At 47.5% G+C, this 25,885-nt stretch overlaps 1 protein-coding gene across 7 annotated transcripts in view; it reads right to left on the bottom strand.

The window, feature by feature from the left end:
• Window positions 1–25,885, bottom strand: part of DOCK8 (dedicator of cytokinesis 8) — a 225,281-nt gene that overhangs the window by 61,097 nt on the left and 138,299 nt on the right. For 6 of the 7 annotated variants that reach the window (XM_027041092.2, XM_027041093.2, XM_027041088.2 and 3 more), the window contains 9 exons: window positions 24,369–24,507; window positions 23,638–23,739; window positions 21,571–21,666; window positions 20,405–20,639; window positions 16,687–16,851; window positions 15,134–15,303; window positions 12,186–12,281; window positions 7,917–8,012; window positions 1,199–1,348 (listed from right to left, as the gene is read on the bottom strand). In XM_027041092.2, coding sequence (XP_026896893.1) covers window positions 1,199–1,348; window positions 7,917–8,012; window positions 12,186–12,281; window positions 15,134–15,303; window positions 16,687–16,851; window positions 20,405–20,639; window positions 21,571–21,666; window positions 23,638–23,739; window positions 24,369–24,507 — 1,249 coding nt within the window. The remainder of the gene's footprint in view (window positions 1–1,198; window positions 1,349–7,916; window positions 8,013–12,185; window positions 12,282–15,133; window positions 15,304–16,686; window positions 16,852–20,404; window positions 20,640–21,570; window positions 21,667–23,637; window positions 23,740–24,368; window positions 24,508–25,885) is intronic. The other variant, XM_027041089.2, reaches the window with a different exon arrangement.

The raw sequence follows: 25,885 nt of genomic DNA, 5'->3' as shown, positions 1-25,885 counted from the left end.
GGCAGTTGACGTAACTGTCTGACTGTTCTGGGCTTGGAATCATCAGTCCTGGCCTCGCTGCTGGCTGTGTGGCTTTTGGAAAATCTTTCAGTCTCACTGAGGCTCCTCATCTGTGTCTGACAACACGGAGACTCCACTGCTGGGCTCAGAAAGTCTGCCGTCAGAAATAACCGAACGGAAATCTTCTCCTGAGCACTTCCTACTATATAAATCCTTAATAACGATAAAGGTATTAATGATGACCACTGCTGCCTCAAATTTTAGAGCTGCCTTCTAAAATTGTTCTACTTCCGGGGGCACCTGGGTGGCCTAGTTGGTTGAGTGTCCGACTTCGGCTCAGGTCATGGTCTTGCAGTTCATGGGTTCGAGTCCCGCGTTGGGCTCTGTGCTAACGAACAGCTCAGAGCCTGGAGCCTGCCTCAGATTGTGTATCCCTCTCTCTCTCTATCGCCCCCCTCCCCACCCTGCACGCATGTTTTGCCTCTCTCTGTCTCTCAAAAATAAACAAATGTTAAAAAAAAAAACTTTAGGGGCGCCTGGGTGGCGCAGTCGGTTAAGCGTCCAACTTCAGCCAGGTCACGATCTCGCGGTCTGTGAGTTCGAGCCCCGTGTCAGGCTCTGGGCTGATGGCTCAGAGCCTGGAGCCTGTTTCCGATTCTGTGTCTCCCTCTCTCTCTGCCCCTCCCCCGTTCATGCTCTGTCTCTCTCTGTCCCAAAAATAAATAAACGTTGAAAAAAAAAATTAAAAAAAAAAAAACTTTAAAATTGTTCTACCTCGTTTTATTTATTTTTAAACTTTCTATTTTGGACTAATTCCAAATACAAAGAACTGCTATATGCTCTTTAACTGATTTATCAATACTTCACATTCTGCTATATTAGCTTTATCATTCTCTTCATATATATATATGTATATATATATAAAACAATTTTTTTCAGCGTTCTTTGAGAGTAGGCTATAAAAATCATGCCCATTACGCCGTAATACCTCAAGAGGTATTTTCTAAGAACTAGAATATTCTGCCCATATCTATTCCCCCAGTACCACTCCAGGGTCCCATCCAGTATAACTATACTGAGTTGTCATATTTAGTCACATTTAAATTACTGTCTTAAGATGACGCTTTTCCCTGCTGATGAAAATACAAGATGCTCAAGGTAAAAGATTGAGAGAATAAAGAATAAAAGGCCCAGTTACCTTCTGAGGTTTCACTAGAAGGGCTGCAGTCTCCGAGGTGACCACATTCACAATAGTCGTTATGTCATCTTTGAAACGGTCGGAAAAGCGAGTCCTCCGAAAATTGTCGCGTTTGTCCATGTTATGTACATACTGGGCCATGCTTTTCACCTGCAGAGGGGGTGGGGGAAATGTCAACACAGAAACAGGTGACCTGCTTCTACGCTGTGGAAAAGGGGGAAGGACTCGAAGGAAGGCTCCTTAACGGCGGACTTTCCAACTCTTGATCTGCACTGGTGGTTGCCCAAGCAGACTCTGGACAAAAAATGCTCCTGGTGCACAGAAGGCTACCATGGTGGCAGGAGGTGGGAAGGATGTCCTCTTCTTGACCCCAAGTCAAGGGGCTTCCTTCTCGCAGCTCACCAAGCCAGGGAACTTCATTCTTTAGCTGCAATGCTAGAAGACTCCCCTGCTCTCGACCGCCTACGGGAAGGCAGACACAGATTGGGCTCCCGTGGCCACTCGGGATGATGGATCTCAACACATTACACAAGAGGAACTGTGTATGATACTGTCTTTGAGGTGAACTGAAGTCACCTCTGTCCCCAAAACTACAATAAGGAGAAGAAGGAAGAGATGATCCCCTTGGGTTTCAAGTTGAAACCGGGAGTAGAGTTTTCTAGAAACAATTCTATATTATGCTAGGCAGAAACTTAGCCACTATTTGGAATGGTGCCTCTAAGATAAGTTATGTTTTGAGTTCAATAAGGCTAGCTGGTTTTATACATCTTTTTTAAAAAATACTTAATCGTATACTTAAAAATGTGTATTAAGAATGTGTGTTCTGATAAAAACCTGTGTGTCTGCTGGTGATTGCCTGTATTATGATAGCACAATACCAGCACCACATCCACCACAATTTAAAATGAAGATCATGGGGCCCCTGAGTGGCTCAGTCGGCTGGGCGTCCGACGTCAGCTCAGGTCATGATCTCAGTTTGTGAGCTCGAGCCCCACATCGGGCTCTGTGCTGACAGCTCGGAGCCTGGAACCTGCTTCGGCTTCTGTGCCTCCCTCTCCCTCTGCCCCTCCCCTGCTCATGCTCTGTCTCTCTCTGTCTCAAAAGTAAATAAACGTTAAAAAACATTTGTAAAAAATGACGATCATGATTTGTTTTTTGCACTTCTTCCCAAGGCCTGGAGATTCGTGGGTCAATACAGGCCCCCTTGACACTCCCAGAAGTCGTGTCTGGTCCTCGCTGGAAGTTGCTTAGGGCTGGCGGGGACATTCTGATGGGCAAGGCTGGGAGTTCTTACCCTAGGATGCCTACCCTCGGAGGTCATTTCCGTGAATGTGCCCAGGCTAGTCAGAGAGTCGTGAAAAAGAAATGGCCCCGGGAGTTAACCGCCCACATCTGCCTGAAGATGACGCCCTGGGTCAGAGCTGGAAGAAGGGGGGACAAAGACAGTTGTATGGGAAAATGTGTTCCAGTCCCAAGGGCCACAAGGGAGGACTCTCAGGCACTACCAGCAGATTTCTGTTTCTAAGAACGCAGGACCAACAACTTTCATTAGCACCGAGACAAGCAGAGATAAAAAAACAAAGAGAAGGTAAAGTAAGAAGAGAATAAGAGACAGGCTGTGTGTGTTTTATGTTTTCAGATAATACCAGGGCCAGCTTGAGGAAGCCCTACAGACTTAAAATCCTAGAGCCCAGCGTAAGAACCATGGATTCTCTTCCCTGCAGGGTCCTGCTTGGTTCAGGGCACACGGAGGTGTCTGTACCCCCAGAGTCTCACACACTTGGTGGGAGGGAGGACCAGAATGAGAGGTAGGCACTGGACCTCATTCTTGTCTGACAGCCGCGTCTCTCCCACTTTGCTCCTAACAAAGGACCTGGGAAGACAAGGCCTCTTTGTCTGAGCTGCCCCGATCCTGATTTTCTTCTGGCTAACTCACCCTGGGGCACCAGGCTTTTAGAACTCACTGTTATATCCGGCTCCTGCCTGCGGGGCTTGGCCACCCTACAACCGGTAAATAATTCTCACAATTCCGTACTTTCAACTGATGGCCTCTTTCCAGACTGTAAGTAACTTGCCAGCTACTGTGTCCTTGGGCTCTGCACAGAAGAACATCCACTGGAAACGCCAGTGGATGCTCGGTCTGTTATTTGCAGGTGGGGTAAGGCAGGAAAATACGATCCCCCATAGTGGTCTTCATGACCCATGCACAGCAGGGGTGCCTCTGAAGAACCCGCTGGTGCAAAACTTCATGTTGTGAGTAAACTAGGTCACCCATTGACCTGTGGGTCCCCAAAGTCTGGCCCAGCGGTTTCTCAAGGGTCACAGGGATTTGTTCATTAGCAAGCATGAGACTGGCCCCAGGCTTGTGTTCAACACTCGGCTGCCACAGTGGCTGTTCGTTAGCGCTCGGGCATTAACGCAACTGAAGGGTGTTAAATGGCCCGCGTTGTTGGCCGAGTCTGAGGAGATGGTCCTTTCTTTCTCCTCAGGCTTCTTAGGAAAAAAAAACGGTTTTGGTTTTTAAATAGCTTCCTGAGCATCCATGAGGCAAATGCACACGCAATGCATGCTGGACTGGATGTCCTGTCTGAGTCTGGGATCCGTTTCCTTGCAAAGTTCCGGCAAAGTTTCCATTTGCCTCCACTCCGGCACCTGCATCCATTGCTTGGTGTTCTGCGTCAGCCTCTGAACCTTGGCAAGCTGATCTCTACGGACTACGTCTCTCAGGCCTCCTTGTCCTTGGGCTTCTGCTTGGAGTTGGCTAATGGGAGGGGACCGGGAGGGAATCAGTGAGGGAGAGGACACGGAGGTCCTGTTATACGTCCCCTCTGCTGACCTCATCGGGGCCGCGGCAAGCTTCTGCTCGTGGGGACATTTCTGTAGGAATCCAGCTCCTGCCATGGGGACCCTCTGCTCTGTCTCAGCTTTGTCTTAAGTCCCAGTTGCACTGTTCCCGGCCCTTGATCCTTTAGAGACAGATAAAGACTCCTCCCTCCGTGCCTTGCCAACCCCATGTGCTCACACCTGGCCCAGTCGCTTTGATGAGTGCTTCCCTGTGAGGCCTTCTGAGAGATGCCAAGGCCGTCCTACTGGGACCCTGGCACACTTTGGTTACAACACCCAGAGCCCCGGGTAAGAGCAGCGTCTTGGGTGATCTGTCTGTGGACCAACCGCTTCCATTGGCTCAGATCGGCAGGAGATTTCTTCCCAACTCCCTCCTCTGTTTAGCATCAGGGACTCCTAGAGGGAAGGAGGGCTAGCAACTTTAGCTTCCACTTCCTCTCCCAGGGCCACAGAGTCCTAGTCAATAAATGTGCAAGATCAAAAGCAATTTTCACCTTTTCCATGGTTCTCTGGAACCGTGGCTCCCTGCAGCTCTGCATAGCTCCCTGCAGTTAAGGGCAGTAAAGGGGTACAGACGAAGCCTTTGGCTGACCCGCAGAGCCCTCCTTAGGGCCACCACAGTTCCTGCAACCCCATCTATAGACTGGGGGTGAGAGCAAACTCTGGCCTCCAGGCTGTTCGAGGACTAAATGAGACAATGCTTAAAACGGTGCCCGGCGCATAGCTGGGAAGATGCACACTACATTTCGGATGGGATTATTTTTCCTTCCTCAGGGATGCCAGCAGTTACAGGATTAGAGGAAGGACAGTCATTGTGACACCTTCAGAGAATACAGACGGAGCTCTAAGATGCCAGGTGGAGCCACTGAGCCCTCAAAAGGCTGAGTCCATTCTGGCCGGGCATGGGAGAAGCAGTGTATTCAAGGTGACTTCTGAGTATAAAAGTGTCGCATGTGATTAATACATTAGGCTAAGGAAGCGTTTTGTAACTTTGAGCTTCCAAGGAGAGGCAAAGTGGCAAGAGGACTGACGTTGTACGAGAGCCCTTGAGTCTCTGGCCCTCGGGGGCTGAGCGGGCTGGGCAAACCCTGCTTCAGTCTTCGTGTCCTGTGTGTGCAATGGGGATGACTCCCCAGGGTACTTCTCACACACAGGTCTTTACTGGGGTTTCAAGGACGTATTGAGGAGCCCTTAGGGCTGCTACTGGAACCCTGACATAGCAGAGTTTGAGAACCTCATCAGAGTTTTGGCTCTCCGGTCTCGCAATTGTGCTTATAATATGTAACTACTAAATAATATCTAAGAATGACTAGGTGACATGTGTGTCTACATATGTGTGCGTGTGTATGCGTAAATGACGTGAGATATTTTTTAACGGGGATACCTTGGGACTTGGTTTGTTTGAGATTCCACAACATCAGATTTCGTTTTTGGTACCCGACTTTTCACGTGCCATCTGATAGATGAATTAGGTTTAAGATTATCTGCATGAATTGTGTACAGATGGACAATGACCCGAGTGAATCTCCTTCACGTGGAGAAACTTGACGGCGAGTGGGGTGAGTACAGGGACGTACAGGAATGGCATGTTGGTGTTGATGCTTGTCATGCCTCAAGAGGGTTTCAAGGCCAGTTCATTTGCTGCCAGAGCACAGAGCTTGTGTCTCAGGGCTGACGTTGTTGCTACAAGACTTGGAGGCTGTGGCCGCCCACCTTAATGAACTTGGCTTTTAGAACGGGAAATTGTGGTGGGTACGAAGACCCTCGGCTCTGTCGACGCCTCGCGGGGCAGGGATGGTGTGGACTAGTGGATCTTCAGGGGTGCTCACAAGTCCCCCAGGGAGACAGGTTAATGTGCACTCCTGGGGTCCTCCTCTCCTTACCTCATTCAGTAGTCCTAGGGAGGGTCTCTAAAATCCGCTTCATTTTTACTAAACACGCCCCCGGGAGATTCTGTTGTAAGAATTCCAGACTGTGCCTTCAAAAGATGCCTCTCTAGCAAACACCCTTCCCCAGCTAGGGGTCGGGACTCGGTGAAAAGCTCAAAGATTTGAATCCTGGATGTTTTTGTGGCACGGGCTGACTTCCTTTTAACCCGATTGCACATCTCTTCTCATTTCCTCCCCAGGATGACTTTTATTTTTGTTTCCTTTGACCCCTTGTTGTCTAATATCTATCCTATTATTCAGTACTGTTCCCTTTTTCTTAGGCTTGAACTTACATAGATAAACTAGAGCTCAGGGGGAAATCCTACCCTCTCTCTCTTAAAACAAAAATTACTGACTTAATGTCACAGCGGAAAGAACCCAGTGACTATAAAGCTAACTCTATCACTAAATCCTAATCCACTCCTAACCCTAATCCCTGAGATTGTCTGTATATACATTTTTATGTACAATTGACTCTTGAACAACATGGGTTTGAACGGCGAGGGTCTGCTTACATGCGGATTTTTTTTTTTATAAGTACAGTACAGTCCTGTAAATGTATTTCCTCTTCTTCATGATTGCTTAACATTTTTTCTTTTCTCCAGCCTACTTTATTGTATGAATACAGTATATGACACACATAACGTATAAAACATGCACTGACTGTTTATGTTACTGGTAAGGCTTCCCGTCAACAGGAGGCTCTTAGTTAAGTCGTGGGGGGAGTCAAAGTTATATCTGAATTTTCATCTTGGGGGGGATGGCGTTCCTCTCCCCTACAGTGTTCACGAGTCAGCTGTGGTTGGTATCTATGCTTGTATCCCTTTTTCATTTAACATCATATCAAAATTTATCTCCATTTATCAACATTGATAAAACGGACATTCTTAGTTGCTTTCTTTTCCCTTCCAGTAATGATTCAAAAACTGGGTATTAGTATTGTTCTTTTCATGCGAAAATGAAGGACTACAGCTGTGCCTTCTGCCCTTCTAGTAGAGATCTGATAGAAGTTGGAGGGTAAACAGATTTGCAAGTTTCATTTTTTTTCTTTCCCTAATAAATATCAGTTGGTGCTTGTCTGGTACCAAGCAGTGTGCTGGGGCTACAGAGAGGATCATAAAGACAGACCCAAATCCTAGCAGTTGAATAAGCAAGACGGAAAGACAAATATAAATTGGGATGATTGCTGGAATGGAAATAAACAGGGTGTTTGAAGAACAGCAGAGAGGAAGACATATTACAGCATAAGCGGGTCAGAAAGGCCTCTCAGGGGTGGTGACGTTTAAGCTGAACCCCGAAGAGAAGAACCCAAAATGTGCGTGCCTGGGCGGGGGCAGGGGATGGGAGGTAGGGAGGGGAGGGAGAATCTGAGAAAGGCTTTGAGGCTGGAAAGGCCACGGCATCTTACAAGAACCAAACTGGGAACGACGTGGCTGAATGAAGAGAGGAGGATAGTATGAGCCCAGGTGAGAGACGGAGGGAAACATAATCGTATAAGGGCTTCATAAGCCACGATAAAATTTGTGCTTTATTTCTGGTATGCTGGAAATTGGTGAAGGGTTTTCAAGAGGAGGGCAACACGACCTGTTTAGAATCGGCAGCCCCCGTGCGAAATGACCCGGCCAGCACAAAAACGAACACGTGCAAGGAGAAAGGAATTGTAAGAAGCACCCGGCAGACGATGGCAGCTCAGCCAGGTGTGGGGCGGTAAGGATGGCAAGAAGCTACGGCGGGAGGGACATTCTCAAGGTGGCATTGGCAAGCATGGGTAGGAAGACGGGCAGAGGAGTGAGGCAGAGTTGGATTTTAGGGAACGATCCCATATTTTCAGCAGGAGCAACTCAGGGGAAAAAACGTCAGTCCCCAACCTGGGCAACTGCGCTGCCTTTCTGCAACATGTTTCTCACGCCCTACAGGGTAGACACACAAACACGCAAGGATCTCACCAGAAGCTCGAAGAAGAACCAGGCGTACTTGAAGACGGTTTCTCTCACCATCCCGGTACTGACCACCATCTGCAGGGCAAGCTCCTCGTGGAAATGCTGGACGAGAACCAGAGAAACCAGTCTGAGATGGCAAGGGCCTTCCACACTGACACCTCTTCTCTCTAGTGGCTTGTTAGTTACTGACGCACATGTCCTAGGTGTCCCAGACCGCAGCTGGATGGCAAGGTCAGCGCTCAGGTAACCTGACACGGAGAATCTTCTAGGCAGGTGGGAGGAGGCTGGTGGTGGTATCATGGAAGAGGGCTAGGTCTGAAGGAATGGCCTTTGCCTGGGAGTGACCCTGCAGGTGGGGCTGAGACTGTTACTTTCCTCTCGGCCCGTGGGGCAAATTATCTGTGTGACCACGTGCAAGCCATTCCTCTCTTGGCTCTCAGTTTTCTCATCTATAAATCTGCTGGTTGGTGGCAATGGTGGTCAAACTGGAATGCGTGTGTGTGTGGAGGGATTGTTGAGACGCGAAGACTGCTGGGTCCGCCCTCAGGGTTTTGGATTTGGATTTGGATCTTGTAAGTCTGGGGCCAGACCTGAGAATTTGTATTTCTAACAGGTTCCCAGGTGACGCTGGTGCTGTTGGTCCAGGGACCTCAATTCGAGACCTGTTGCCTAGGTGGTATCTAAACTCTCTTCCAGGGGTGCCTGGGTGGCTCAGTCAGTTAAGCACCTGACTCTGGCTCAGGTCAGGATCTTGTGGTTCATGGGTTCAGGCCCTGCGTCGGGCTCTGTGCTGACAGCTCAGAGCGTGGGGCCTGCTTTGGATTCTATGTTTCCCTCTCTGCCCCTCCCCTGCTCTCTCTCTCTCTCTCTCTCAAAAATAAAATAAACATTAAAAAAATTAAGCTCTGTTCCAGATAAGACAATTCTTGTTTTTATAATCGCACCATGGCATTGTAGGAAACACGATGGGTTGGGCTTATGAGCAGATCTTCTGCATTAAACAGCGGGGAACTCAGCATTTCTCAACTCCTATGTCCCAGGGTCAGATGCTGGAAGTTCTCGGCTTTGCTCTATGTCTACACTTCCTTTCGAGTTATCTAACTGCTCAACAGCAAACGTAGCAGGTGGTGACTGTGGCATCTTTGTACATTTCCCATTCCCTGGTTTATCTGACTACTTATTAATGCTTTGACAACAGCTTTGCTTGGGAGGAAGTTCAAGAATAAAGGTAAGGCCACCAATTCATCTCAGTTTTCCTGAGACTTGGTCTGGAAACAGAAAAGTCCTGCATCCCAGGGAACTCTTGGTCCTGGGCAAACAGAGATGGGCGGCCACCTTAACTAATGGCAAAAAATAGCATCTGCCTACTTTTGTTGGATTTCGCTAATCTGGTGATCATAAAACCGAACATAAATATAGATGAACTATTTTTTATTGTTCTGTGGGTGAGAGCTAAACTATTTGAGGGGTGCCTAGGTGGCTCAGTTGATTAAGCATCAGACTCTTGGTTTCAGCTCAGGTCTTGATCTCAGCGTCTTGAGTTTAAGCCCCACACTGGGCTCCATGCTGGGTGTGGTTGATGGGGGGGTGGGAGGGAGGGGAGGGTGGGTGATGGGTATTGAGGAGGGCACCTTTTGGGATGAGCACTGGGTGTTGTATGAAAACCAATTTGACAATAAATTTCATATATTGAAAAATAAATAAAATAAAATAAAATAAAATAAGGAAACAAAAAAAAAATGATTTGAGCATCCTAATACCACATGCGAGGGCACCAGCAAAACGGCAGTTAAGTCTTCAATCCCTAAAACAAAAATTGATTATAGCAAAGGCTGCCCTTGACAAAACCTTACAGCACCCACCCTGAACAGTGTGCAAGGAACCCAATTTACTATCTCACGGACATTAACATTTGAGAGTTAGTAAGCTAAAGGGAGACTCATGGAAAAACCCATGTGCAGATGGCTGGGTATTCTATTTATATCCTTAGCCGGTTAATGGCGATGGGTGCAAAATGCTTAGATGTTTCAGCTTGTCAGGAGGCCCCCCCTTCATTCTTCCAGGTGAGTCAAATCTTTATAATCTTAACACACGGAAAGAAGGCATTTGTCTGCTGTTAGGAGACTGCCAGGAAGCTCACCCCCTTGAGAGCGCCAGGAGGCGGAAGGTTAATGTAGCAGGTGGTCTAAGTGTGCCTATAATGTAAGTTGGCTACGCCCGGATCTTGCCCTGGTAGGAAAGACACGCTCCACTAGCTTCAAAGGTAACCTCTGGAAAATAGGTCAGTTTGACTGCCAGAGTCTTATGGCAAGAAGAGATTAGAGGATAAGCTGCTTCTTAAAGTAATTTATGTTGCTTACCAGGCAACATTATTACAAGAACACCTTGCTCCTGACGTTACAGGAGACAGCCAAGCAGCTAAATCCTTTTTCGCTCAGCTACCGAAGAAACACTGTCTCAGCTGCCCTCTGAAATGAAAAGATTGGCTTCTGGTCATTGAAACCAGCAGGAACAAAGTCAAAAGAAGGCAAGTGCAAAACCAAACGCGATGGCCTGCCTTAAGGAAGCCTGGCTGCGGGCAAACCATGGTTTTAAAAAGAGGGACTTTGTAACCAGTCACTGCAAAGCCCCAAGCTAAGTTTCAGAGTAGGTGCAAAAGTTATTGTCAGCACCTGGCCCCATCTTTTTTCACTTCTTTGAAAAGTAACTCCTGGTACCTCTCCCCAGACATAGGGTGCCTGGACTACTGAAAAGTCTGCACCCCCAGGCGCAGGCAGCACCCCCACCCCGCCACACTTGATCTTTCCCTCACTTGGTCCAAAGTGAGCTGAGCTGAGGCTCCTTCCCTCCTTGCATGTTTCATAAACATTCCCCGTGGCGTCAGCTGTTGCAAACGGCTTACTGTGTTATCCTTCCAATCAGCATACTTAGATTTTAATAAGGGGCTTGAAAGACACTCAAGGGCTTAAGTAACTACCATAAAGGAGCAATTCTTGGGTGCCTGGCAGAGGAGAAATCCTAAGAAAGACACCCCCACCCCTTAGACCACACAAGCCGTGACTGGGGCAGGAGAATTTTTTTTATATAGGATGCTCTGGCGAGCAGTTTGTGAAGTCTCTGAACTCATAAGTAAAGCTGATTAGAATGAATTAAGTTTATTCGTTATTTGAGAGAGACAGAGACAGTATGAGTGGGGGAGAGGTAGAGAGCGAGGAAGAGAAAGAATCCCAGGCAGGCTCCATGCTGTAGGCTCAGAGCCTGACGCGTCGCTTCATTTCATGAACTGTGAGATCATGACCTGAGCCAAAATCAAGAGTTGGTGCTCAACTGACTGAGCCACCCAGGCACTCCCGATTACGAAGAGTTTTGGGGCACCTGGGTGGCTCAGTCGTTTAAGCGTCTGACTCTGGCTCAGTTCATGATCTCGCAGTGTGTGAGTTCAAGTCCCACGTTGGGCTCTGTGCTGACAGCTCGGAGCCTGGAGCCTGCTTCTGATTCTGTGTGTCTCTCTCTCTGCCCTCCCCTTTGCTTGTGCTCTGTGTCTCTCTCTCTCTCTCAAAATTAAATAAATAGACATTAAAAAGATTTTTAAAAACGAATGAATTTTGAGGAAGCATTTCCTGTCACTTGATCTAGTATTGAAATAACTGATACCTAATTATTGCCATTCACTTTTGTTGAGAACGAACTGTCCTCGGCTTACCTGCTACTGAAAAAGAAACTAATGCAGTGCTTCTAAAACCGTGTCCTGGATGAGCATCACCTGGGAACTTGTTAGAAATGCAAATTCTTGGGCTCCACTTCAGATCTATTGGATCAGAAACTCTGGGAGTAGGGTGCGGCCATCAGTTTTAACAAACCCTCCGGCAGGGCACCTGGGTGGCTCAGCGTATCGAGGGTCTGACTTTGGCTCAGGCCATGATCTCGCAGTTCGTGAGTTAGAGCCCCGCATCGGGCTCTGTGCTGACAGCTCAGAGCCTGGACCCTGTCTCTTTGCCCCTCCCCTGCTTGCGCTCTACCCAACCCCCGCCCCCCAAAATAAATAAACATAAAAAAAAAAAACCTCCAGGTACTTCTGAATGCATGGAAATTTGGAGAACCACTCACTGAATAGGAAACCAATTGGTCAAAAAATGGAGGATGAGGGACAGAGCTACAAAAGTGTGTGTGTGTCAGGAGGGTGAGAACGAGGGAGGAGAGCACTTTTATGGTGTCTATTATAAATCATAGTGAGAGGACACGGGCAGATAGTACTCACACTGCCCGGCTCTGTACCTTTTTGCTGGCTGGCCTCGGGGCTGTGGTCGAACTGGGAACATCGTTGTTGCCAGAGCCATAGTAAGACATTCGGTTGCAGTTACGATCAGCAATCTGAAAAACACAAACCATGATGTATCTGTCCACTGACACTGGTTCACTGCACAGATGAGCCTGCGGTCTGGGAATCACAACCTCAGAACTCATTTCCAATACATTTCTGCCTTTTTTTTTCTGGCTACAAAGGAAAGACAATTGCCATAAATATAAAACAGAGCAAAGAATGTAAGGTCACATTTAATTTTATTGTTCCTGAGATAATCACTGTTAGCAGTTTAGTGTGTAGAGTGACCCATAGTTAAAACCTCGTTAAGAACACGGGCTGCCAGGGGCGCCTGGGTGGCGCAGTTGGTTAAATGTCCGACTTCAGCCAGGTCACGATCTCGCGGTCTATGAGTTTGAGCCCCGTGTCGGGCTCTGGGCTGATGGCTCCGAGCCTGGCGCCTGTTTCCGATTCTGTGTCTCCCTCTCTCTCTGCCCCTCCCCCATTCATGCTCTGTCTCTCTCTGTCCCAAAAAATAAATAAACGTTGAGAAAAAAAAAAATTAAAAAAAAAAACACAAAAAAACACGGGCTGCCGAAGTCCCTTCCATGTTGTGACTTTATTGGGAGGGCGTGAAAAATAAAGTGTGGGAACAGCGCCTCTCTGTGGGCTAGTATGGTACTGTCGTGGGCTCTTAAATCACTGTATTTTAAAAATTGTCAAAAACCACTGCGGACAAAACGTTCTCCCCTTGCTACAACACGATTAGAAAATTCTTAACCCAATCCACATAGAAATTTAATAATTTCATTTTTATTAAGGACACCAGAATGATCAAGGCTGTCCTTGATAGCTGCAGGCTATTTCCCCGCCCTTCCCCCCAGGGGCCATCAGAAAATGCTAATGCTTAAAGGGACCTTAAATATGAGGTTGGACCATGGTGTGCTGGCAAAGGTAACAACCGGCTTCTGAGGGGGAGGAGCTGGTGTGCAGCATTTGCCTATTTCTGTGCTGTAAGTGCTTTCATCGTGGCAGATTTCGGGTTAACATAACGTCACTGAACAGAGCGTTGGGAAGAGATGTGTCCTAGCAAATCATTCTGTTGTATATCCTCCATACAAATACAATAGACACAAATGACCTCAAGAACACAGATAAGAGTAAAACGTAGTAAAATAGCAAGGAAGGGCGTTTCAATACTACCTTTCTAAAGTGGAATAATTTTGGATTTATGGACAAGTTGCAAAGGTAGTACAGAGTTCTTGTGTACCCTTCTTTGCCCAGTTCCTCTCGATGTTAGTATCTGACATAACTATGATACCTTTGTCAAAACTGAGAAATTAACATGGGCTCATGACTAGCAACTAAACCACAGATTCAGATTTTACCAGTCTTTCCGCTAACGTAGAGTTTCAGTTTTAACATGCAATCCAAGATACCATATTACATTTAGATTATTTTTTAGTTAATACAGCTTATTTAATTGTTAGTTTATATAATTTCATTTTTGACAGTGTCTGTGGTTAACATCTGGCTCACAACATTTCAGAAATTTGACCAAATTCTGACTCTCAGAAGCCGTGGGTTGATTGTGGAAGTCAAAAAAGGTAGAATAGAAACAATTTCATATGGTGCACACTCTAGATTGTTAGAATCTTTGGTAGTGGATCTCTAGGTGTTTCTTAAATTCATCCATGGTTCAGAAACTCCATAGAGACAAGGAAAAGGAGGCCCAGGGCAGGATCAGACTTGCCCCTGACCCCTCAGTTGGGGGGATGATAGAGTCGAGACCCAATTCTGGTCTCCAAATCATTTTTCTCACAACACACTGTCTCCAGTGGGAGGATTTTGTAAGAGAAATTATGTCAACACCTAGGAGTTTGATTTATCATAATCAGGGGAAATCAAATTACTCTAAAAGCTTATCCACAGATCCATAGATAACTGGGGAAAAAATTCAGATGGCAGCTTTATGGAAAAACAAACAACAATACTGAATTATACACTCAGGAGTGTGAATTTCATGATTCTATCACAATTTTGAAAAAAATGTTCAGGTGAGACACATTCTACAAAATATCTGACCAGGTCTCCTCAAAACTGTCAAGGTCATCAAAACCAAGGGAAGTCTACAAAATTGTCCCAGCCAAGAGGTGACTGAGGAGACAGGACTACAAAATATGCTGTGGTATCCCAGATGGGATCCTGGAACAGAAAAGTGGCATTAGGGAAAAACGGATGAAATCTGAATAAGATATGAAACTTTAGTTAATAAAAATAATAATGGATCAACAATAGTTAATTGTGACAAATGTACCATCCTAATGTAAAATGTTAATAAAAGAGAGACTAGGTAAGGAGTATACAAAAACTTTCTGTACTATATTCACAACAATTCTATAAATTTTCGAGTGTTACAAAATAAAAAATTGTGCCAAGAAAAAGCAAAGAATTCATGGTAGGAAAACAGGATAGCCCAAGTCATCAACCCTCTCAGGATCTTGGTTTTTGTTTATAAAACCTGGCTTCGCTCTTTGGAACTATTATATGGGGAAATCAACTTATGGATGTGAATGAATATTTAAAAACAACAATGGCAACAACACCATTCTAGTCATCTGAAAAGCAATCAAAGTTACATTTGCTTCTTTGCAAACAGAATCCATGGACCCCATGCGGCTCAATCAGCTATCCCCTAAAGATTTCCCACCAGTGGCAACTAACTGAGCAGGTCTTCAAATGCCAGGCTTGCCTCTGCCCATTGGCAGAATGGTCTCAATCACTTCCAAAGCTGAAGCCCTGAGAGCATTGGGCCAGCCAGAGCAGGGGCAACGGTCCCGGTCGATTTCGTGCCGTTTTGCCAAGTTTCGGTGAAAAATGAAAAGAGCTCGTGTCACCTTTCAGGGTTTGACACCTTCCCTACCTTTGACGACATGATGTTCTTTACCTCCTCGTCTGCCGCACAGTGTGGCCCCGCGAGGTCTGGATTACTACTGCTCATCACCCGCGCCTGCAGCAGCTTTGAACTCACGGCGGCAGCCGACGTGCGTCCAAAGGTGTGGTAGCGAGGGTCAGGGAGGCCAGCGGGGGCGCCTGCACCCAGCCAGGTACCGACATGTCAACAGAAAGGGGATCAGTTACTTACTGTGCTTGAAAGGGGAAGGGAGGGAGTGGAACGAAAACCCACCTGATTAGATCTTGGAATTAGGGTCTTATATCAAATACTGGGGGAGGTCCAAGGGGCAGTTGATAAGGTGGGAGGCAGCAGGGAGCTGGGAACACACACCTCATCCAAAGGCAGAGGCGGCTACTGAGCCAACCCCATGGCTACTGGAGCTTCTGATGGTTCTAGACAAGCTAGAAATGTGGACTTCTAAACTTATTAATATTTACATTAAGACAGCTTTAAAAGTCCCGCGAGGTGTTCTGAGATCTGAGAATCCAAGGAATCCTCTGAGCCTCATATCAGTTTTCACTGTGATGTGTACGTCTTCAAAAGTGATTATGTGAGTCTATGAGATATTACCAGTTCTGTAAAAACTCAATCGAGGGGCACCTGGGTGGCTCAGGGAGTTAAGCGTCTGACTTCGGGGTAGGTCAAGATCTCATGGTTTGTGAGTTTGAGCCCCGCATCGGGCTCTCTGCTGTCAGCTCAGAGCCTGCTTCGGATTCTGTCTCCCTCTCTCTCTCTGTGCCTACCCTGCTCACTCTCTCTCTTTCTCAAAAATAAATAGACATTAAAAAAAAAAACTTACACAAAAAACCTCAGTCGAGATTACAGGTTTACTTGCAATGAGGCTGCGTGGACTAATACAAATGGCAAGTTTCTTTGTAGGTAGGACCTGGAGGTTTGTCAGCTTGGTTTTGCTACTTTTCATATCCTGCTGACTAGAAGCACGGGGCGATTCTTACCTCTGTAACTAATTGGGAAGACTGGAGAAAGGCACCGTTGTTATTTCAAAAGTTTAGTTTGGGGGAAATGAGGACAGGGATTTCTTTTCTTCATAATGAGACGTTTAGGAAGCAGTGCTCACCACGACAGTCAGACATGTGTTGTGTCCCTGGTCATTATCATCCTAGCGTCCTACATTCCTGTTGTCATTGAGCCATCTTTGAAAAGAAAAGATCCTCGCCTGCATCAGAAATTACCCACCGGGTAAAGACCAGTGAGAGTCATCCCACCGGCGGAAAAAAAGAAGTGCCTACGGTATACAAAGAGGGAGCGAGGCAGGAAGGAAGCAAGAGGGAAAGCTCTAGAAATAAACTTCTCAATTCAGCACTCACGTTCCGTTTTGTATCACTGATACAAAAATAAGTGACAAATGAACAAAATGGGTTTTACCTGGAAAAAAAGTTTCCGTGGAAGAGGTGATGTTGGGCATTTTCTTGTATTTTTATTTACGTGGCAGTGGGGTGGGGGTGGGGGTGGGGGTGGGGGGCCTGCCCACCAGATGCCCACACCGGGGGCAACGCTACCTGACTTGGGCGAGTCCCTGGGCGGCTCCGGCAGGCGGAAGACGTAGTGCACGTACGAGGCCAGCAAGCAGTTCCTCCCGTGCTGGTCCTTGGCCAGGTCCTTGCTGTTGTGCAGACTGTTGGCGATGGCCACGACGGACTCAAAGGCAAACTGGGAGAAGTTGGCTGAGGAACCGAGAGAAGTAGCCTCATCATCAGTCGTTAATGAATCCAGGTGGAATGTTCTCTAGGGCTGGGTCCTCAATGGATCAGAGGCAGAATGTTCTCCGGGGCTGTGCCAAGGAGTCCTCGCTGCCGACCAGCCGAACCAGGCAGGTCACCATGCGGGCCGGGGCAGAGTGAGCGGTTTTAGGGCCGCCCTCCGCCCCGGCTGTGCTTACTGGGAACGACTTGCACATTTCCTTCTCCATCTCCCCCTGTGGCCAGGACTTGAGACGGGGTCTACTGTGGCTCTTCACAACAAAGACTTGAGACCGTCTAGACCCCCTTCCCCCTCTCAACCGTGCTGTGACCTGGTGTTACTCAGCGGGACCCGCACTGACATGAGCACTATCACCCGGGAGCCAGTTAGACATGCAGACTCTCGGGCCCTGCCCCGGACCTCCGGAGTCAGAATCCGCATTTAACAAGATGCCCAGGTGATTCTCGGGTGCGCTCGGGTCTGAGATGTGCTGTTGCAGCACGCAGATTCTTGGGGCCACAGATTAAACTAAAAAGGGAGATGTGGGGCGCCTGGGGGGCTCAGTCGGTTGAGCGTCCGACTTCGGCTCAGGTCAGGATCTCGCGGTCCGTGGGTTCGAGCCCCGCGTTGGGCTCTGTGCTGACAGCTCAGAGCTTGGAGCCTGTTTCGGATTCTGTGTCTCTCTCTTTCTCTGACCCTCCCCTGCTCATGCTCTCTCTCTCTCTGTCTCAAAAATAAATAAACGTAAAAAAAATTTTTTTTAATAAAAATAAAAAAATAAAAATAAAAAGGGAGATGTAGCGTGCTGTCCTCTGTAGTGGACCCGCACAAATGATTGATGACTGCGTACAGTCTTGTTCAGGAGCCCCAAGCCCTCCACGGTTTGGCCCCACCCTAGGTATCCAGTCTGGTACCTTTTCTGCTCAAATTCAGCTCCCTTTAAAATGAGGTAGCTGTTCAGTCCCCACCGTGTGTCTTGCTCTGTCTCAGCTCTGCCATTTTTCTCATGCTGTTGTCCTCACCTGGAAAGTGCTCTCTGCTCGCACCGACAAAATCCCAGCAGCCCTTCAATGATGGGCACAATCCCCCCTCCTCCACGAAGGCTCTGACACCACCCAGTACAGGGTTTCAGTGACACCGACACATAAAGTTCTTTGGCCGTTCCTGGGGGATCTCTGTCTCTCTGAGGAGGCATCCAGCCTCCCGGCATCCACCGGGGTGAAGGGCATTTCTCCTCCCTTCTTGTCTCCCCACCGTGCCTTCCATAGTCCCTGACAGATGGGTTCTGAATAAATGCTGTACCTTCAGTGCCTCCAACTATTTGGTCCCCCAGGACAGGCAGCAACTTGCTACAAAGCTCAAAACAGGTGAATGAACACTCTGTCTAGTGAACAAGTCTATGTTAAATAGCTGGAACATACGGGGAACCTGGGTGGCTCTTGTCGGGTAAGTGTCTGACTCTTGATTTCGGCTCAACTCATCATCTCACGGTTTGTGAGTTCCAGCCCCGTGGGAGGCACTGAGCTAATGGCGTGGAGCCTGCTTAGGATTCTGTTCCCCTCTTTCTGCCCCTCCCTCTCTCAAAATAAATAAAAATAAACTTAAAAACACTAGCTGGAACAGACAAAGCAGGGTGCAGGTATGTGGGGGCATGGGAAGAAATCTGGGAGGGGGGTGAGCTTGCTAGTTTGCAGGAAGCTATCCGGAGAGGCAACAGCTCCACGAACGACACGCTGGCCTGCCTGTGACAAGGATGTCTAACCTGTGGATGCACGAAAGAAGCATCCCAGGACACGATGCACCCGAGGGATTCTTCCTGGCTCTGCAGGCTACCTGGCATGTTCTAGACTATGAGTTCACGGCCCCTCCCCGCCAGCTCACTCATGTGCCACGGCCCAACTGTGTTACTGACTTCTCTTCTGACACTCCCAGGAAAGGGTCTTCTGATACTGTTTTCTGAACCTCGTTTTTTCTAAACCAGACATTCGGGTTTTCTGCCTTTGTCTTGACATCTTACTTGCACATTTTGGCCTTTTCCCCTCCGCCCCGCCTTCAAAGCCATCTCAAATACCGTCTTCTTCCTGGGACCCTCCTTCATCCTCCCAGATGGATGTTTTCACCACCCCTGCTCCGGTATTTAGCGTATGTGTCCCTATGAGGACTTCTGTTGGTCCTGCTGCTCTTTGCCATGTTGTAAGTCCCATACGCCCTTGACTGTTCCTGCAAAGCCTACAACACCTAGCAGAGGACTGGAGCATGGGTGGGACCCAAAAGACATCCGCTGGACTGGAGGGCACAAGACCACATAAGTCCAGCTGAAAACAGCCCGAACAAAGGTGCCTCACAGCTGCTGGTCTCCTGCAGGAGTCCGGGGAACCGCCGGACCCAGGTCATACCTGACATTGTCCCCAGAGGAAGTCTTACACATCGTACTTAGTGCCAACGTGTTCAAAGTAAGCATTTAAAATATACTGTAAGACAGAAAAACCACTGAGTGGTTGCTGGGGACTGAGGGGAAGGGTGAATGGGGAGTGGCTATGGATGGGTAGGGGCTTCCTAAATTTAGGGCTGATGAAAATGTTCTGGAATTAGATACCAGTGACAGTTGGACAACTATGTGAATGTGCTAAAAATCAGTGAATTGTGGGGCTCCTGGGTGGCTCAGTCAGTTGAACGTCTGACTAGTGATTTCAGCTCAGGTCATGATCTCACGGTTCGTGAGCTGGAGCCCCGTGACGGGCTCTTTGCTGACAGTGCGGAGGCTGCTTGGGATTCTCTCTCTTTGCCCCACCCCTGCACGCTCTCTCTCTTTCTCCCGCTCTATTTTTCTAAATAAATACATAAACTTAAAAAAAAAACAAATGAGGGGCACCTGGGTGGCTCAGTCGGTTAAGCGGCCGACTTCACCTCAGGTCATGATCTCGCGGTCCGTGAGTTCGAGCCCCGCGTCGGGCTCTGTGCTGACAGCTCAGAGCCTGGAGCCTGTTTCAGATTCTGTGTCTCCCTCTCTCTGACCCTCCCCCGTTCATGCTCTGTCTCTCTCTGTCTCAAAAATAAATAAATGTTAAAAAAAAAACAAATGAATTGTATGTTTTAGTGAATTTTAAGATATGCATATTACATCTCCACAAAAAAGCGATCACATTGAATTTCAATTTAGAGAGTTCCTTTCCTCCCATTTAATAGGAACTGTCCGACTTCTTGAAACCCTATTTCTTTGTTGGTCAAGAAGACAAATATCTCAGAGGTAAAATAAATCCATCAATTACAAGAAATGGAACTTGAAAGATTGCCTCCGATCATTCAGTACATATGTCGTTAAAAGCTGAAATTTTAAGCATCCTACATTAATGTGCATTTTTTTTTTTTTTAACATCCAGGAAGTCTCAAAAAATAAAATCAGTGGACTTGGCTTCCCTGGACTCACATCATCATTGGAAAGGAAGATAGCACCGCCCCTGTTCTCAGGATTTCCGGGAAGTCTCGGTTCCCACAACAAGGCGCCGCCCCCCTCCCCCGGCCCCGCAGGCCTCCCACCTGTCTGGCCGGCGATGACCATGGGCTGCACGGAGAGCTGGAAGAGCTTGTCCAGCACCAGGTGCAGGAACAGCACCAGCGGCTCCAGGCGGGAGGAGTTCAGGCAGATGAGGCTGAGCTTCAGCTCGTGCTCCAGCGACGTCTCGCTGATCTTCTGGTCCAGCACGCGGATGGGGAAGGTCACCTGGCTCTCCAGGGAGTGGCAGAGGGTGAAGAACCTCTCCAGGTGGTTGTCCTAGGGGGGCAGACGGCACACGTTGCACGGGACTCACCCCTCCGTGCTCACCAGGGGGTGCACAGACACACACAGCTCCAAGCCTCTCATCCCGCATTCCAGACCAGGAGTTCTAAGAGAAGGCTGTTTTATACTGAGGGTATGAACTCCTCTGTGCCATGGTGTGAACAAAACAATCGCTTCTTTAAATTTTTTTTTAATGTTTTATCTTATATTTGAGAGAAAGAGAGAGAGAGAGAAAGAGAGAGAGGAAGCATGAGCAGGGGAGGGTCAGAGAGAGGGAGACACAGAATCCAGAGCAGGCTCCAGGCTCTGAGCTGTCAGCACAGAGCCCGACGCGGGGCTGGAACTCGTGAGCAGTGAGATCAGGACCTGAGCCGAAGTCGGAAGCTCAACCGGCTGAGCCACCCAGGCGCCCCAAAACAATCTCCTGATAACTATTAACTGAAGAAAACATGCTTTGGACTCTGGCATGGTTTGTAAGCAGAGGCAAGGACACCAGGTTAGACACGTTGCCAAACAGGGGGCCTGAGCACACGTAAAGTGCAGGCAGGGGCCAGAAAAGGAGGGCATGTCGAACTGGCATCGGGGAAAGCTGGAGAGATGGCAGGATGGCAGAGGGAAATGAGACAGCAGAAGAAAACGTTGCAAATGGGACCCCCTCGCACAACGTCTCAGCCAGCAGGCAGCAGGGCAGGTCCTGGGTTCCTTAATCTAGGGGCTCCACATTTTTATGAGGTCTTCCTCATTTAAACCACAAATAAAACCTGAACAGGCCTGGACGTCTCCACAAAGAACCAAAGGTTGTTTTTGTTCTACCCATGCACAAAGATGGTCACTGATGTTTTACTGGACCCTGTCCTTACAGGTTTCTCTGCTGTACCCCCAGCTTCCTTCTGGCTGATCTGAAGTGGACCTTGAGGTTCCTTACCTGGGTGTGAACCGAGGAAACAGCTTGCACTTCAATATTAAATACTCCCTTATGTCCTTCAGCCCACTTAATGGGAGGGTTCTGTAAAGGGACTTTCTGTGTTAAAGAAAAAAAAAAAAAGATTAGCAATTCAGTCCCCTTTTCTGATCACCGACAAGCCGAGTGAAGCAACGTGACCCTGTAGATGTCAGGGTTCTAAAATATAACCCCCCCTGGAAGCCTAATCTGAGTGGTCCAGGAGTTAGGAGCCCTGAGTTCAAGTTCAGTTCTTCACAGAATTAGTTACTGTTACTTTGAGAAGTCAAATAAACTCCCATTTTCTTATGCTGAAAGGAGGGATCAGAAGTGAGTGATGTGGGGCGCCTGAGTGGCTCAGTGAGTTAAGCATCTGACTTCGGCTCAGGTCATGATCTCGCGTTCATGAGTTCCAGCCCCGCGTCAGGCTCTGTGCTGAGAGCTCAGAGCCTGGAACCTGCTTCGGATTCCGTGTCTCCCTCTCTCTCTCTGCTCCTCCCCCGCTTGTGCTCTCTTTCTCTCTCTCAAAAATAAATAAACATTACAAAAAATTGTTAAAAAAAAAAAAAAAAAAGAAGTGAGTGCTGGGTCTTAAACTCCCATCCAGCAGTGATAATCCTGGATGCCAGGGAGTAATACTGCAGCGATTTCCCCATTAGTCAGGAATGTCAAGACCAAGTGTAGAATATCTTACAAGACATGAAATTTTAATGCTTTCAAGTGCCCGCAGTTTCTTTCCCTTTTAACACTGTGTTTCCAAATAGCAGTCCTGGTAGGCTCCCGCTTTAATTACTCAAAAGGACTCTTTTATATACCATTTATAGATCAGCAGTTGTTCAGTCCTTAGGGACTTGCCTTAAATTCCCACCAGAATTGTCATCCTCTAGAGACACCACCACACAGCGTTGAGTGAGCCCCGCCCAGCCTGGCCCAGCCACGTGAGTGTGGGCATCTCCCGCCTTCTAATGGAAGGAGGCTTGCTGTATCTACAAGGGGAGGATGTGTGCATGGGGTGCGGACCCTTGGAAGTCCTCAGACAGACTCACAAATGGGGGCTCAAAGCTGGATCCAGCCCACAGACAAGTTCTGTTCGGCCCAGTGTTGGAAACTTTTCTTTTTTTTTTTAATGCTTATTCATTTCTGAGATACAGAGAGAGAGGGACAGAGTGTGAGCAGGGGGCGGGGACACAGAGACAGGGAGACACGGAATCCTAAGTGAGGCTCCAGGCTCTGAGCTGTCGGCACAGAGCCCGACGCGGGGCTCGAACTCAAGAACCGCGAGATCATGACCTGAGCTGAAGTCGGATGCTTCACTGCCTGAGCCACCCAGGCGCCACAAGAGCCCTTATCTTTTAAGATAATTGTAAAATATTTATAAATGAAATGATATAACATCTGGGATTTGCTTCAAAGTAATACTGACTGATGCAAACCTGCGCCAGGCAGACGAGGAGCACGAGAGCTGGTGCAGGGCCAGTGCCTCTGTGGTGACCACGGAGAGGCCACTGGGCTCCCTTAAAAGGGTGGACTGCAGCACTGTGCATGCGCAAGAGGTGGCACAGGAAACAGGAGGAAGCAAAGACTACCGACATTGGCATCTCGGGAGCAATAAAGGTATCCAACTGCAGACAGCGACAAGGGACCCAGAGGAGGAGAACCCGGCGACAGTTAGTGTGGGAACCTGCTAAAAGGATCTGTGCTGAGAGCAGCTGTTGTCGCGGAAGGGCTCTATCTGCCTTGCGCTTTACAATACGTTATTCTGTGAGTCCCTTTGTCGTGGCGAATGCAAGGCGGTGCTTCCTTGGGTGCAAGGTGCATTTGCCAGACATTCAGAACTGGGGATGCCTCAGTGAAGGGGGTTCCACGTCCACATCTGCTCCCATCCTATCAGAGCAACGTGCTCTCAGAACATGCAACACGCTGAGAGACGGCCGTCCTCCAAAACATGCTGAGCATCCTCAGTCACATCTAAGGGAATGAGAAGTGCATCTGGGCAGGTGGTCCAAGACCATGGCCAGCCAGGAAAGGGCTCCTGGCTAACTTGGCGGTTACCTCTGCAGAATGCATGGAATAGTTGGGGGGCAGCTTTTCCAAGGCAACTGGGAGACAGTAGGATCCCGTTTGAAGGCGTTCATTTAAGAGAATTGGCAGCCACTGAAACAGATGATGTAAAGAATAAAGTGGTATTTATTACAGCACATAATTCTGGCAATTTATCTAGCTCACAATAATCAAATGCAACTAAATGATGATTAGATATTGACCAGGCCTCTTTGTGGCAGTAATTTCAGTCAAGTTCTTTGCATTTTAAATTCCCCGAGAGCTCCGAAGATAGTAATATCCATGATTTAGTGCTTTCAGAGCCAAAGGAGTAGCATTTTTCTTTATAGCCAGTGTTTGTGAGTGTCTGAACAAGATCAATGTTTATCTTACCTTTTATATACATATATATATATTTTTAAAGAAACAACTTTCTTCCCCTTGGGGAAAAAAGAGCTAGTTTTATATGTGGAGCATATATGTTAAACCTGGAAATAATGGACAACGCCATGCTTTTTTCTAAGTGAGCGTTCTTCCAGAATCTAGCATCCCCTAGCTCTCCCTTCCAGAAATATGTCATCTGCTACATCAAGTCATGTTTGCTTTTTGCTATCATCTGGCTTGGCGTATTTTGCTACTTCTAGCAGGAAAAAAAGCAAGTGAGTAGAATTTAGTTGCTGATCTCTGCAGGGACCTTGAGTCCCTCAACCGCAGGGTGAATCAGCAAGTTGAAAACGACTCACCGAATATCCCAGAAGACTTTCCACGGAGGCTCCTTGCTTCTGCTGACAGCTGATATGATAGAAGGTGAACAGGAGGTGGTGATGTACTGTGAGCTTAGCAGGAAGCTTAATTTTCACTTCTTCATAGAAGTCAGGAGACCTGTTTCAAAAGCACATTACACACAAACAACTTTTAGCAAGAATGATGACTTCTCTGACTATAAATTGTAAGGCCAGAGTCCTTTTGCTCCTCAGAATTTGCCTGCTTGGTGTGTGGCCTTTTATTTTTTTAAATGTAATTTATTGTCAAGTTAGCTAACATACAGCACAGAGGGTGTGCTCTTGGTTTCGGGGGTAGATTCCTGTGATTCATCGCTTAGATACAACACCCAGTGCTTGTCCCACCGAGTGCCCTCCTCAATGCCCATCACCAACTCTCCCCTCTCCTCCACCCCCCGGCCCAAAACCTCAGTTTGTTCTCTGTATTCAAGAGTCTCTTATGGTTTGCCTCCCTCCCTCTCCGTTTGAAACTATTTTTCCCCTTCCCTTCTCCCATGGTCTTCTGTTAAGTTTTTCAAGTTCTACATACGAGTGAAAGTTCTACATATGAGATCTGTTTTTCTCTGACTGCCTTATCTCACTCAGCATAGTACCCTCCAGTTCCATGCATGTTGCTGCAAATGGCAGGATTTCATTCTTTCCCACTGCCAAGTAGTATTCCATTGTATATATAAACTACATCTTTATCCACTCGTCAGTTGATGGACATTTAGGGTAGTTCTCAGTTAAAAATGAACTACCCTACGTCCCAGCAATAGCACTACTAGGAACTTATCCAAAGGATACAGGAGTGCTGAAGCATAGGGGCACATGGACCCCAATGGTTACAGCAGCACTTTCAACAATAGCCAAATTACAGTGTTTTGTTTTTTACTCTACATCATTCTGCTCCCAAGCTGGAGATCCTTGGACCAACCTTATGCCCCCGGATATACTTTGCCTACCTAACACCGCTTACAAACTAAAGGTTTTGTCGGGGTCAGGGGGGAAAGATCTCTGCACACACAATGGAAAAGTTCAACTTCATCTGAAAACGGGATAAGGCTCAGAGTCTTGCGGTGACCTCCTTTTCTATCTCCACCCCAAGAACAGGGACTGGCATGTGGCTGGCACTCATCAAAGGAATTTGGATTAGCAAATGAATGATGTTAGGAAGGAAAAGGAACCTGATTTTAGTGAATTACAAAGTCCCAGATACTTTACTAAGGGCTTCATGTATATTATTCAGTTCATTGTCAGCCCAACCCAGGAAAGTGCGTTCAGAGAAATGCTTAATGGACCAAGGTTATCAAGCCAGGATCAAACCCAAGTCCATCTGACTCTGTAAGGGTGGACTATTCATCTCCTCTTCGTGTGAACTGTGAGTAACGGTTTAGACGTTATTCTGTGACTCAGTTTACCCACAGAATAATGAGTGTTCCATTTCTCTTGGCCAACTTAAATCTCCTTAAAGTTGACAATGGGGCAGGTGTGGAGTG

The sequence above is a fragment of the Acinonyx jubatus genome, chromosome D4 (assembly GCF_027475565.1).
Source record: "Acinonyx jubatus isolate Ajub_Pintada_27869175 chromosome D4, VMU_Ajub_asm_v1.0, whole genome shotgun sequence".
NCBI lineage: Eukaryota > Metazoa > Chordata > Mammalia > Carnivora > Felidae > Acinonyx > Acinonyx jubatus.
This window is presented reverse-complemented; position numbering and strand designations above follow the sequence as displayed.